Source organism: Bactrocera latifrons, unplaced genomic scaffold (genome assembly GCF_001853355.1).
Source record: "Bactrocera latifrons isolate USDA-ARS-PBARC rearing strain unplaced genomic scaffold, ASM185335v1 scaffold_213, whole genome shotgun sequence".
Taxonomy (NCBI): Eukaryota; Metazoa; Arthropoda; class Insecta; order Diptera; family Tephritidae; genus Bactrocera; species Bactrocera latifrons.
In genome coordinates this window covers 108,943-124,484 of record NW_017535664.1, presented here as the reverse complement: position 1 = coordinate 124,484, position 15,542 = coordinate 108,943, and the positions used below count along the sequence as shown (strand labels likewise).

At 37.1% G+C, this 15,542-nt stretch overlaps 1 protein-coding gene across 3 annotated transcripts in view; it reads right to left on the bottom strand.

Moving 5' to 3' along the window:
• Positions 1-8,704, bottom strand: part of LOC108968390 (ecdysone-induced protein 78C) — a gene marked incomplete at its 5' end in the record, with an annotated part of 168,647 nt that extends 159,943 nt beyond the window's left edge. The window contains 3 exon segments of one of the 3 annotated variants that reach the window (XM_018932410.1): positions 6,657-8,300; positions 8,367-8,414; positions 8,568-8,704. In XM_018932410.1, the coding sequence (XP_018787955.1) occupies positions 6,657-7,902 (1,246 nt within the window). 3 annotated transcript variants of the gene reach the window in all.
• Between the last annotated feature and the right edge of the window lie 6,838 nt (positions 8,705-15,542).

The window sequence follows — 15,542 nt, the reverse complement described above, 5'->3', positions numbered from 1 at the left end:
TACGTAGACTCGACTGTCGTGGGAACGGTTCGAGTCTTGTTCATTTCTATCATTTTATGAAGACTGCTACTTTTTCAACTATCTAATCTTAACTATTAGTTCGACCACAAAATATTGCAATCGAAATTTACACAAGCTTTCATTTTGTTTCGAAATTTTTGACATTTTCAATTTGACGTGATCTAAGATTAACAAACATAAACTGTCAAACATCAAAACTGCTATAAACGACTGCGTGATCCGTTTACGCCATATGATCTAGATTTTAAAACATTTACACAAAGTCTATTATTTAGCACAAATTGAACTTCTCTATGCAGTAGCAGTAAATGTGWTAAATTTTAGGCGCCAAAAGAAATTATTACGACCAACTTTGCGAATCGAGCAAAGGAAAACGGAAGTGCACGCTGTTACCACAAAAACACTAACAAATTGTTGACGTGCAGCGTATTTAGAGTAATTAATAGTTTCCACATATACAAATTACAATTAACTGTTGCAGTCGAGCAGTTGTTAAACGATCTTCAACATGCAACACAATAAATGAGACCACTGAGCGTTGGCGGGTGCCAAGTGAGTGCATGGAGAGCATACCCGGTAGGAAATTTTGTTTAAAAAATTAAAATAAAATGATTTCGATAAATTTTTTTGGTTGTTTATCAAATATCGCAGTAAAGTAGACACTTAAATTTAATTAATAATTCAAAAAATATAATGAAGAAGAAATAGCACTATTAGATGTTAGAATTGATAAAGAAAATTTACCAGGTTGTTCCATAAGTTTTGTCGTATGATAAGAAAAGCATAATTTTATGATTCAAAATACACTTTTATATTCAGTACAATCTCCCTGAACATTAATACACTTGGTCCAACGAGAACCCAATCTGCGGATTCCATACCTGAAGTGAAAGTCCGGAAGGTATGCAAATCGCGGTTCAAAAGCTGTTATGACCTCTTTATTTGATGAAAAATGCAAGCATTTTTGCATAAATGTTTTCGTACCTAATTTAATTTAATTTTAGTCATTGTCAAAAAGCTGTTGTGACATTATGCTTTTTACCAATTTCTTCCTTCAACTGGTCCAAAAATTGCAATAACACTCAGGATGAATGGTTTTGCCAGTTTCTAACAAAATTCCTGTCGCAGCCTGATGCCRTAATCTTCTTGGCCGATTTCCGGACACGAACTCGTTTCGAAGCCGAAGAACTAGGTTCACACCGCTCTTTAGTCTCTTGTTTTGATTCATGATCATGGTGATAGACCCAAGTCTCATCCGTGGTGATGAATCGACGAAAATAATCTACTTTATCTTTTTAAAACGCTCCAAATGTTGCTTAGAAAGTCGCATTCGAATGTGTTTTTGTTCCATTGTTAGCGAATGCGGCACCCATTATGTACACTAAAGCCTAAAATTTCACTTAAAATATGGCTGACACTGACTAATGAGATGTGYAGAGTCTCTACTAAATCTCTATCAGTCAATCGACGATCTTCCAAAACCATATCCTGTATTTTGGCTATTATTTCTGGTCTTGATGCGCTTTTTGGACGTCCTTCACGTGGATCATTTTCAAGGCATGTACGACCACGTTTAAATTCAGCAACCGATTTTTCTACTGTTCGTGAATTTGTTTTGGTGCTACACCTTCCAAAATAAGAATTTTATCACTGCACGATATTAAATKTTTTCTTTTGTAAATAAATAATTATGTATTTGACGAATGAAGGGTTCTCAGCTAGGTTGTCAAGTCTCTATTTTTGACCTCTACTTGACATCGCTCTTTTACAACAGTGCGGTCGTTTGGTGCGATTCTAGCAGTGACACGTTGACGATCCTTAAGAGTGATTATGTTATCTTTCTGATATCAAAATCGGCGATTTTCAAGCACTTTAACTTCTCCCATGTTATCAATATCAAAGGTGGGCAAGGACAACTCCCATAATGCAAGTTTTCGATGACTTTGCGAAGTTCTACGAATGTTTTGTGATACTCAAATACTGATGTTCGCAACGAAGTAGACTCCCCAAAAAACTTAAGAAATGTTTGAAAGAACCAAGTCGCTGTTTAATTTACATTTTTTATCAATTCAGTTTGCCCACGCAGTTTGTGTTGACCGGTCTGAGTCAAATTTGATCGGATTGATCTTCTAGGAGTAACTTATTGAATTAATGACTCTTATTGAAGGTTTCCAATCCGATGAAACTAAGACATATGAAACAAAGTATCAATCTTTTATATTCTTTTTATAAAGACCTTCTGATATTTCCAACTGGGCATCGCATACATAAGTCACGGAAACATAATATTTAAGCAGGCATAAAATATGACGACAGCACGACAGCAAAAGAGGAAGAAARGTAACCATATACGGCTGTGTATAATGAAAATAAATTAATTTGTGACACAAGAAGTAAGCATGCAACATGCAACTTGCTGSCTGCTGATTATGTTTGTCATTCAACATGGGTTCATTAGTGGACCGCTGTTTAACGCTCGCAGCGGCAACTAAACGTCAAACGCTAAATCGAAAACCACCATTACAAATAAAACAACAACAACTAAGCAACATCGAGTGTTGCAGCATGCATGCGAATAATTGTTGCAAATGTGCAACAACTACTGCTGCCACAGCGTGCTACATGACGGCCAACAAGTTGCACGCTGCGCCAATCGCACCAAGCCAACTATATACACGCAGGCATATGTTTGTACGGTTCATAAGTTTTCCGCAAAAGGAAGCGGAAACGTTTACGCGRCTGTCGCACTGTCAGTGCAATTGACTGGCGAAAAATGCACAAATTAAACGCCCATTTGCTTTCTGTCGATTTTGTTAAGCTTTTTGCCGAAGATTGCAGATTCGTTGTTGTCGATTGCACTTTGCCAGCCATTTCGTGGYGATTTTCTTCGGCTTTTCATATTTCACTTTCCACACTTTTCCAATGTCTGTCGGGGCTTCCGCAAATTGAAATGCTAATAAATTGCCCGGCGTCTCTTGGTCATTGACCTGACCAAATTTCGTGGCGGACGGGCGTTGAGTTGGAGCGAGAAATGGGCAGTTATTGTAAATATTGCATGTAATGAGCAAACAAAAATATACAGTGKTGTCTAATGTTGTAGGGATGGCGCTTTTTTTTTATTTCAAGAGTAATAACTGTAGTTGGAAAGAGTTAATATTTGTAAACTTTTTATATAAAATTATGGTGGGAAATATGCTAATAACAATTATCTATTGGGGACATACGAAGGTAAGTTTGCACTAAATTTCATGAAAGAAAAAAAAATTTTTAGAAGTTAAAAATAAAAATMAAAAAACTTGGTTATTTGGATTTTTCACATAAATTTTGTGATTATTTGAARCCCGTTTTCCCCTTCCTTTTTCCGACCATAGATCGGATGATTTTTCGATGAGAATCCGGATCATTTTCAAGTTGTCAGCTCAATTCAGAAACATACGACGATTCTGGGTTCAGTACTTGCGTCAATTTGATCTTGTARGAATATTGGCCAAGATCTTTTCGCTAAATTCGCCACAAAGACGTCACAGAGAGGGCCGAAAAATTCAGCATTATCTTGAACAATAATACTTGCCAAAGAAAAACAATTTTCATGTGAGGACTTGAGTTTGATGGGTCAGTTTGTATGGTTCCGACAAATTGGCATTTTTTTTTTTTGAGAGTAAAGAGCGTGTGCTAAATACAGAGAGACAGACGAACATGACTAGCTCGAGCTCGCCATTTATATATAAATGGGTAAAACATTGAAAAATGTATGTAATTTGGAATAGGTATGCAATACTTTTTTCGAGTATGATTAACATACGAGGGAAAATCCGTTTATAGCTAATCTAAAGCTGCGATTGCTTTAGGTTAAAAGACGACTCCTGTTCTGTTTAATTAAAACAAACGAAAGAAAACGTTGATAAAATAGTATGCCGTATTTCAATTGAATCGGTTTTCTCGTCCACTGCATACTCTTGGTCTGGACTCCAGCGACTTTTTCCAAGATCTCAAATTAGCGTAATAATACAGTAGTAGTTTGGGTATAATGACATTTTTGTAAAGTTAAGAGCAAAGTTTTCAGAATAAAATCAGCATTTKTAGCATCACTACATACTTGATACTTTATTAGATATATGTATATATCTTCGATACAGCAACAAATCAACATTATTGACTTTAAAACTTGAAAACACTGTCGATTCTGTCATCAAAGCTCACTATAACGATTGATCTTAATAAAAAAGATATAGATAAAGAATAAGATAAAGAATAAGTGCTGAGAGTTACAAGGCCTACAAATCATGGTAAGGAGTTTCAGACTTTATCATGTCTGGTGGTCTTCTACACTTCACAACGTTGACTATACTTTTCGGAATTTAATTTTTGGACCTTTACTGACAAATATATCGATTTTTCTTATAATAATAACTTACGAAAAGTTTCCATGCTCTAAATTAATCAACCACCGTTTTACATACCTAAAAATCAGTTTCAGTAAACTTTCAACACTGGTGGCACAAAATGGTCTTAATATCTAATATATGCATAGAAGATGACGGCAGTCAGCCTRTATATTTATGGTGAAGATAGGGATTCGTAATAACATAACTATGCCGCTCTTTTAGGAATTATAAATTTTACAAATATCTCGATATTCCCTCTAGTAAAATCTGGAGAAAAATAAATTTAGTTGTTTTTTAGTTTAGTTGTGACACATACACACAACCTAGCACAAGCTTTATAGCTACTTATACTAAATTATTTGTTGCTTTCTATGGAGCAAGAAATATTTCCRAATTTTTTGAGGCGATCTTCTTTTTGATCCGCTACTGTATGTAGTACGTATTTGTATGAACGWCGTGCTTTTATGAGAGTTGAAAAGTGATTTCCTGGTTATGCAATTGGTAAGTCAAATAAAGCYGGAATCAAAACCAATAAACACAAGCATATGTACACAATGTGCATATGTAAATATGTATGCGTAAAATATTACTTAAAAACAAATTAAAGATTGACACAAGAGAGGAACGCGGCTACTAATCAGTTGCTTGTAAAAAGGGTGTAAAATAAAACGATTAAATTGATTGGAAATTGGCTGAAGCATTCGCGCAGAACGATACGCACTTGGAGTAATTACGACGCGTTGTAATTTTGCATAACTGTTGTCGGTAAGCCATAACCTGTAAAAACAGCAACAGTAGTCCATGAATTAGTTACAAATGTGCTGCTTTAGAAGTGCTAAACACTCTTCGGGATGAAAGTTTTAGAAATGAACCAATTAAAATATTTTGTTCATTGTTCGTTGCAAACACTTGACTGCATTMCAACAAGAAGGATAATACAGAAAAGTAGACACCTGTTTCAAATAATTAAAAAAGTTACGGTTGAAAACAATTTTTAAGGGTTGCCACATATTTTAAATTTAAAGGTARAAAAGCTATAAGATAAAGAACCGCTATAAAACAGCTATCAAACGGAAGAGGATGAAAAGCTTATTATTGAAAATTTTTTTGTACAGGGTTGCCACATGTTTGAAATKTATAAGTCAACGAACAGTAAAATTAGGAGTTGCTAAAAAAAGGGAATCAAGCGGAGAAGAATTAAAAAACTAACAGTTACAAATTTTTGTAAAGGGTTGCCACATATTTGAAATTTATAGGTCCGAAAGCTATAAAATAAAAAGCCGCTACAAAATAAGTATCAAAGGTAGGARGATTAAAAACTTACAGTTGAAAATATTTTTAAAGAGAGTTGCCACCTTTTTATAMATTACATTTTYCAATAAAAAATATATAAGAAGAATTTCAGCATATGCATAAAACTACAAATCGTCAAAAAATTATGAAGTGGATTGTTTTGCAAAGAGTTACCAACTGTTTAAATTAATATAAACATCATTAGATTAATAAAAACTGAATACCGAAAACATGTACTTGAAAAAACGTTTTGGTACTTATGTTCAGGAGATATACATACATATATGTATGTATATGTAGCTCAATTAAATGGATTATCCTAAATTTTTCGGAAGTGATGCCATCTGTTTTAAATATTTAATTTAAGAAATATAGGAGATATGAAAACGCTATAGAGAAAGAAGTTACAATTTAAAATATTTCAAATATTACCATAGTTGCCACCTGTTCACAAATATGTTAATCAAATTTTTGGGAAATAATATTTTGCGCAATACAGATGACAAACTGAAGTGCTTTGAGTAAGCTTAATAAAAATTTTAAAGAGAGGTGATCTGATTAAATCTTCTTAACCATTATAGTAAAACTTAAAAGTGTTTTCATCAGGGTTGCCAATCTTTAAATATTGGCAATTAGTATTAGAATTTCAGTATGTCTCAACTAAAGGAATTTGAGAAATCTGAGAACTATACAACTCAAGAACCGTTATTGTATACCCATAAAAGAGCCAATATCCGACAGCATATAGAAGCCGATATTCTTGAACTCTAATCACATATGTACGTATCGATTTTAAACTCTTAATCATGTTTTGCGTCTAGTAAGTTRTTAATTCTTATAAGAAATTATAACTACTGAGAGATCAAGCTATAATTTTATTTTCTCTAACACTAATGAGACACCCTGTATCAGCAGTTTTCATGTTTATAACAACAACAAGATATTTGAAGGACATACCATGCGAATGTTTTACATTAGCCAATGTAGAGTTGGTGATTGCGACGCACGCGTTCGATGGGTTGATTGTTGCTGACGCTGACGCTGCTGTTGCTGTTGCTGCTGTATGATGGCGCTCCCCAAGACAATGCTCAGCAACCAACGATGATATGGTGGCTCCGTTACTACGTCCAATGTGGTGTCCACTGCCGTTGGTGTTGCCGTTGTGGCTACAACTGCTGCCGGCAGACGAATTTGAAGAGCAGCCGGATGAGGACGATGAATGCGATTGACAGAATGAATGGAGACCGCTGTTGGAGTACAATGTACCTCCACCATTGCCGAGCGCAATGATATGTGCGGCTGTAGCGGCCGCTACACTGCCGTTACTCGTTGCTATTGGCGATGTGGATGAAGCTGTGGACGACGACGAAMCGGACGAAGCCGGTGTGGACGCGGTTGATGACGATGAATTGCCAGTATTGCAAGCGATASCAACGCCGTTGATGGATTGCGCAGTTGTTGTAGTAGTGTTATTGTTCGTCGAGCCCAAATAAGCGACGCAATTAGACGGTATACCTAAAGATGGAGTGCCACCATTTAGTGTGACCGTTGATTGTTGCTGATGATAAAAGGACGTGCAATCATCTGTCAGCAATTTCAGCGATTCGCTAACTTCCGCAGTTGWATTGCAATGGGAATTTATCGTATCTGCGATGTGTAATTGTGCTGCTGCTGCCGCCGCTGAAGCGGTTACCGCGGTGGACTCCTCACTTAGGGTCTCTGCACCGCTTAGCGCATGTATTTGTGTTGTTGGTGGTGGTGTGGGTGGTGAACTGGTGGCATAAGCATCGGATTCAAGCGAACCAGCGTCACTGAARGCGCCCTGCGTCGACGAATCGTCGGGCGTGTCGAAGAAGTGCAAATTGAAATCGGAATTGGCATCAAAACTCACTTCGGGCAAGGGATCGTCTTCATCGTCGCAATCGTCGCCGTTCGCATCTATGCTATTATAAAGTTGTTGCTGCTGTTGGTGAWGCAGTTGTTGTTGCTGTGGACGTTGTTCGATTTGGTGTAGGTTATGGTGATTRTGGTTGTGGTGATGTTGGTGGGTGGTGTGTTGCGGTTCGCGATTGTCGGCGCCACCGGCTATGCCGCCGGGCGTATATAGATTATGTGTTTGGCTACTGTTATTCGTGCTGTTGTGGCTTTCAACGAGACTCGAATGGATATGCGACTGTTCCAAATCTATTTTGAATACATCCATGTTTCGCTGTTGTCATCCTCCATTGTCAACATTGTGTGGATAAGCGAAAGCAGCGATGTAATCAAATTTTCTTTAGAGCGGACACGATTTTTTTTTTTTTGTTTTTTCGTTATAGTCACTAGGCTTGCACTTAGGAAAGTATTGTTTATTGATGCTGAGATTTCATTTCGTACGATTTCGTTCACGAAGGCCAGTCGCAGCGCGCACAAACAAATGGAATTAATCACGGAATCATCGACGGAACACTGAAGTTTCTTGTAGTCRTAATTTTTGWATTTTTAATTATTATTTTTTAACTCACGTATGATTTTTGTTATTTAGTTACTTTTATTATTAAGTTTAGTTATATTTAGTCTCACTAKCAAGTCATTTGGTCTGTTTATTGCACTCATCTGAAGCTGTGGATACAACAAGGATTGGACGAGTACTTAACAATTCGCGAAATCGTGTATACATATACTTACGGATCATGAGTGGTGTACTCAAGTGAGTGTTGAAGGTATTGTATTGTTCTTGAATGATATTTTGAATAAAAAAAAAAACACATTTTTACTGAAATGAATAACTGATTAAATCTGAGCTGTTATGACGGCAGTTAAAGTGCTGTTTAAGAATTGTTGGAAAAGATCGATAAGGAAGGTTTCTTTAACCACATTTATACCTACTCAGGATTGTTGAAAACTTGATATATTGATAGAAATATTAGCGTGTCACATGGGTTTACGGGTTACAAAAAATCGTATTAAAGTCTTATTAAATTCTACAACACCCCTAGAATATTGTCGAAAATTTTCAAGTTGATCTGAGTAATAGTTTCAGAGATACAGCCTTGAGAACTTGTGCGCTCGAGGCTAACTAAGCTAAGTGCGCCGTCTTTAAATGCGTTCTTCTCGAARCTGTATTTTTGAAGTCGGTTAGCAAGGTTCGCAAGAAATACTCAACCGATCTTCATGAAATTTTGCACAGGTCTTTGAGTTGAGACACAATTCTTAAGGACTTGGATGAAGGATTTTTTTTCGAATAAAACTATTTGAAAAAAAAAAAAACATGTCGGGATATTTTCACAGAAAAGAATTTTTTTTTTTATGTCGGCCAGAAATCCAGATTTTAGTTTTTTTTCGTCCAAGTTCTAAGTTACGGTTTTAACGAATACACATATTTTTTCACTCTAGACGATCCTGTAAGGCGATATGCTGTCAACGCGGGCGTATCTTTGTTCCGAGAGGTCACCGGAAAAAATTTCTTTGTTAATAGTATATGTTCTAATAAAATATTTAATTTTTTGTGTRAGAAAAAGATTGTTGGAAAGGGCTGTTTTTGCCAGAGGAAACCCATGTAATCCCTTAAAAAAATTCGAATTAAAAAATTCATGCGCTGAAAAATGAATGAGTATGATCCAAAAAGATAAGGTATTGCAGTTTTAAGAATTTTTTGAATAATGTTTTTTTGTTAAAAAAAAATTCTATACAAGTGAACGCTTAATAAATAATTAGCTATAAATTGAAATTTATGAGGTATTAATCTGAAATTGTCTTTTTCTCTACATGGAGTAACTCATTTGTCAGAAACGCCGTCATCAGATCTCTGCAGCTTATAGTTGTAGCTTCAATACGGTAATAATTTACGGAAAGTCTAGTCTAGTGATTCAGTAATTTTTAAATCACCTCGAGGCGCTCTTTATTCTAGTAGAGTATTATATATATGAGCTATTATATTGTGATAAAAAGTGTACAGTTACAACAGCATTTTCGGACTTTCCGATTGAAGAGTGCAGCTAGCTGCGCTGAYTAGTTAAATTGGAATGGGCTGACCTTAGCTGCGTTGAAAAAGTGGAGAARCACATGGCTTGCAAAAAGCGACAAAATAACTTCGTCAATCAAGAAGAGAAGAAATCGGAGTACTCTTTCGTAAATTTACGACAAGTTTATTGAAATCTAAAATCTAAATCTTAGAAATGTGATTTATCAAAGTACCAATACAAATCAAAGGCCAAATTTCGAAAATAAAGTTAAACAACAAATATCGATATCAACAAGAGTCAATAACAATTGAAGATAATAGCAAGTAAATTAAAAGTTTTAAGGAGATTTAGTATTTATTTAAGGCAAACTGTCCGTTCCTTGTTGTCAAAAGGAAGTATCCCATGTTTATTTGGGAAGCTAAGAGTGTCAGTCTATAGGGTGCATCCTAAATTGCCAAAGCGCCTTGAGCCTATCATAAAGTTTGTACAGGTGGCTAATATCAATTCTGGCGAATTCGAACTAAGTGTGGCTGTATTTTGACAATTGACGTCCAGCATAATTCATAATATCAGCATATGAATAACTAAAGGATGGATTTCAGTCGAGATAGAGCTTGTTAAGAGCGAGAAATTCAATAGACCTCTTACGTTCCACGGCCATAAATGCGAGAATGGCTTTCTAGCTTTAGAGAAGATTTTCTCGATATACGTTTTTGAAAGTGTCAAAGTCGCTGAAATCACACATTAACGTTAAAACATATAAAAAGTTCTTGTTCCATTAAGTGTTTGGAGATGTTTTTCAGAAAACACAACGAACTGTCAAATAATTTTTCTTTGAAAGCTGGCTGTCAAATTGAAATAAGCGCTTGAGCTTATCATGAAAAGTTACGATATTGTAAAATAATATTTGAAAATCTTTAATAATTATATTAAAATAGCCACGAGTCAACAAAATAGTTTTAAAACCTCAACATCACTTTCGAAAACTCAACGAAAATCTGCCAATTATTAAGATTTAAGATGAGAGCATTRTGAGCTCGAACCGCTGAATGGAAAACACCGATCATTTTTGTAWTTGTAATAAGTACGTGTAATCCGATATCGTTTAAGTTAGCACGACTGGATCGCTCAAACAATAAAGATTTGTTATCAGCAATTCAAAAGAGATTATTAGTTGAAACTATATCTACATATGTACATAGTACACATGCTTATAATAGGAGTATTTCATAGACAAGTGTTGATTATTAAAACGAACTCCAATACCGCGTTAAGTTCTCTACATCTAGAATTATGGTATTTGTCAAATGGATTAAGGGCTTCGGGGTCTTAAATGGGTAGCATAGAAACTTGTATACACTTCCTGAATGATATGAAAGCGTAAAAATTTTTGAATATTCCTTTTCGGGTTATCYTTGTGTATCCATTTTTACTCGAAGCTTTGAAAATAACAAAACAAAAGATCAGAGTGTKTAGTTATATCTTCACTAGAAAACAAATTCACAAAATTAGCACTTCCTTCACTGCAAGCTTTCATTTCCTTTCACACTTGAGCTTTAACACTTCCAGAAGAATGTTCAAATCTTCAATAAAAATATTTCACAAAATCGATTAAAAACTGTTAAAACAGTGCAAATTATATGTCCACACGCACAACGCGACGCGTACGCCTGTTTCGATTGCGAAACTCAAAACACACGGTTGCAACTGGCAAACATCTCAGCCAAAGACACAGGTCGTGTCACGCAGTTCAGTTCGGTTTATTTATGTTTGTGCGCACTTTGCTTGGCCGGCGTSAYGAAAACTCTATACTCGAATTAAAGTTTAGTTTAGATTTAGAAGTTAAGCGCTTCCATGAGCGCGCGCGCCGCCATTAAAATGTGTGGTGGAGGAAGAAAARGTCCAGCCACGCACAGCGTTCGTACAAAACGGCCGACGAACGAATATACGGAAGCGAACCGTAAGCGCGTAAATGACGATAGATATACTGGTGGACAAAAGCCTGCGAGAATTAGCGTGCTAGCGAGCTAAGCGTTAGCGTCGAAGCGCTCCAAATGCGCAAACGAAATCCAAACCAAACCGTAGAACCTTCGGGTATAGAAGAATAAGAACAAGAATTCGATTCCCTGCTTGCTCCCGAACTCCCGAGTTGGCGCAAGCGAATGGGCGCGAACTGGCGAAGAACTAACCACACCAGAAACGGCAGCAACAGCAACAACAACAAATCACTCATGCAAACACACACACACACACACATACACATCCACAGTGAGCACCGATCGTATGTACATACATACATACGCACTGAAATGCCATGCAACGCCGTTGCAGCAGCGATTTGTACGTTCTTGTTGTTGCTGTTTTTGTTATTGCCTTGACGCCTTTGTTGTTGCTGCCACTACACTACTGTCACTATGTTRTTTGCTTTAGTTATTGTTGTTGGCGTCGCTGCTGCTGCTGCCGCCGTCGCTGTGGTTCTGGCGGCCACTCAGCGCTGGCAATGCCGCGCCAACGTCTCGCAGTCRTTGCTGTTGTTGTTGTCGTCGGATCTCTGCAAACAACTTTGCTTATGGACACGGCGCTACTCCACTCCGGCTGTCTAAGACAGCAGTTCCTGGTTGTTGTTGTGATTTGTGCTGTCATAGCTGCTGTTGTTGGTGTTGTTGCTCTCCTCTATCTATCTAATCTATTAGTTGTACGATACTCAACCGGCAGAGCTGTCTCTTATACACATCTATCATAGCTGCTGTTGTTGGTGTTGTTGCTCTCCTCTATCTATCTAATCTATTAGTTGTACGATACTCAACCGGCTGTAAAGTAAATTCTAGGCAGCGCTGCGGAGGCGGTCAGCGGCAGTGTGAATGAGGTAAGAGCAAGTCCCTTCTAGAGAGGCGCCCCTGCCTCTTCGCTACACTCTGCCACCGCTTCTGCAGCTAAAAGAAAAACCAGCAAAGAGTCAARCAACTCTCAATTGGGACTTTTCCTGTTTTTCTTCAGCAGCTGTTKTTGTTCATTTTGTTGTCGTTGTTGTTGCTATTCGCTATTGCTGTTCTTGACTTGTGCGGCGACTGCTATTTTCAATTTCTATTTCGCAAAGCAAAAAAACAAAAAAAAACACAAAAAAAATCAAGAGAAAAGCAGCAAAAACAACGCGCATTGCAAGTACAAAGCAGCAACAACAGCACAAAAAAAACAGAACGGGGAAAACAAATAGCAAAATAGACAAGGCAACAACTTCAAGACTCAAGATCAATTCCACACGCACACACACGCACGCTTGCAGTCGGCTATTTTCACTTACTCACACACACAYAATCGCAAGCAGAGAACCGTTACGGCATGAGTGGGCTGGCGAGGCGGCAGACAGATCATTTGCTGCCGTTCCTCCGGCGTCTACTCGACCTCTTCAGCCTGCAACAACAACGCGCGGTGCTGCAACTTCGCTGGCAACCGCTTTTACTTGCAATTTGATGTTGTAACYATTTATTCWTATTTGTTGTTCTTGCTGCGCTTTTTCTTATACTYTWGYKYKYTTWYKSYKCTCTSYRCWCAMYACACACACACACACACATTCACACATRCATGCATAGAAGAAAGTGCATTAAAACCCGCTGCCAATTGAAATGACTCTTTAAAAGGAAAAACTTACACAACAACTAAATTGAAGAACAAGACGAAGCCGAAGAGACAGAGAGCGGGGTTCGACGAAGCAGCTGAAGAAAATTCAACGAAGCAGGAAGTATTTTGCGATTAGCGGATAATTTCATTTTCTGGATGCAATGAATGCAGTCGAACAACAATTGAGCGCCAACGTTCACTTATCATCGCACACACTCACACAAAAGCGCACATAGAAGCACACACATAGCAGTACACATACATGCATACATAGACACATAGATGTGCAGTGGCAGCAATTGCAAAAACATGCGCGCAGTTGTTGTGATGAGAGCGCATTTTTGCTGGGATCAATAGCCGGCAGAGTCCCCATTGAAGTGGGCGGCGGCGCAGAGACGGAACAGCTGTCTGGCGCGTTTGATGGAAATTAGATAYGAACTCCATTAGAATGAAAGAACACATAAAGTAAGCAATGCAATGCGACCATAAATAAAATACGATAAGTCTCTTCTGAGAATTACTGCGAATTTTTTTATTGGAAATATTTTAAAAAGGTTCGATAGACATTGTGGGATATCGTTGATCAAATTTCTTAATCCTTAGTAATTATATTTTACAGTTGAATCTTTCATAGACATGTGCTTTGAGTTCGAGACTACGGCTTAGTGTACTACTGGGGTTTCCAAAAGAGATAGTATGATTTCTAAGTGCTGTTCCGGCCATTTTCAATACGTGATGATACGTAATTTTTTTATTGCATTCAGTAATGTCTACAGTTCCAGAATTAAAAGATATACGCAAAAACAAATTTTACAAATTATTCAATTTTATTATCAAAATATTCGTTCTAATCCAATTGCAACTTTTCGTGCGCTTTTGAAACTTTATGGTCGCTCTCTATTCATCGAATTGTTAAATTTTTTTTTTTACATTTTTTTTCGAAATTGTGTTTTTGAAGTCCGATGTACATTTCTTAAAGACTTGCACGAAAGACTTGCTCCCAAAAATCCGATTTCCAGTTCTTTTGTTAAAGACCGCAATTTGTCGATTCCAAAACGGTTTTAGGAAATGGCACTGTCTCAGACCACAACTTTGAGAAGGCAAATTTTGAGAAGGCATTTGGACTTGCATCCGTATAAAAYTGTTTTCACTCAAGAACTGAAGTCATTCGATTAGAGTCATTGAAATAATCGGTCCGTGCTTCTTTCGAAATGAAGCTGGTAGCACCGTTGCTACTACCGGGCTATTTGCCACATAGCACGTGCAAGAAACGAMTTATTGTGAGAAAGGTTTGGAGATTCGATAATTTAAAGAAATTGTGATATTGAATGGCCTCCAAGAAGTTGTGATTTAACACCATTAGACTATTTCTTAAGRGGTTATTAGTCTTTAGTAATAAACCAGAGACTCTTCAAGCTTTAGAAGTCAACATTGAACGTGCGTTAAGTCGTGGAGGCCATTTGAAAGATGTGCTATTCAGAACATAATTGTATCGATTGTACTTCACATTTAATAAAAACATTTGTATTTTCTTAATAATTAATGTGTTTTTTTGTTTTGTTTTTTTGAAAGAAATTATATATTAAGTGAATTGGAAAACCCTATATAAGATCTAGTACAACAATTTTGTTCCTCTAAACTAAAAGTTTTAGATTAAGTTAGGCATTATCCTTGCGTGAAAGGTAGCTATATATCTCATTTAGACAGCAATGAACGGTGATCCTTTGTGCTATACAAAAACCTCTAAAAAATAGATCATTACACCTCATAGCATGACAAAGCGTTTTGATCCCACCACAAATTTGTTAAGTGACCAATATTTATCTCAGCCCCGTTCGCCAAAGGTGAGTCGACCCAGATATTTCATACTCTTTCGGCAAACACAGGGAGGAGAGGAAAAGGTGGCAAGATCATTCTACCTAATAGCAAGTAGTTCAGAGGACTTCTTATGTTCCACTATGAGTCAGAAGGTCTGGCAATCGCACCAGCTCTAATTGCTCATCTGTGCTTAACAGGTTCACGGAACCTCCATAGGTTCAACGCTAGAGTACTTGAGAGCAACAAAGTACCAACTCGCTGTCAATCAATTGAAATAACCTTTGTAGTTTTCGACGAGAGTGGAGCCATGTATAGATGTTCAAGCAAGTGAGGAAAATTCTCTGAATAACAAAAAAAAAAAAAGTGTGGTGTGGTTTGTGGGCCACAGGAATCATCGGTCCATATTTCTTCGAAAATGATACCGGTGAGAACGTAACGTCGATGGCGACCATTATCACGCAAT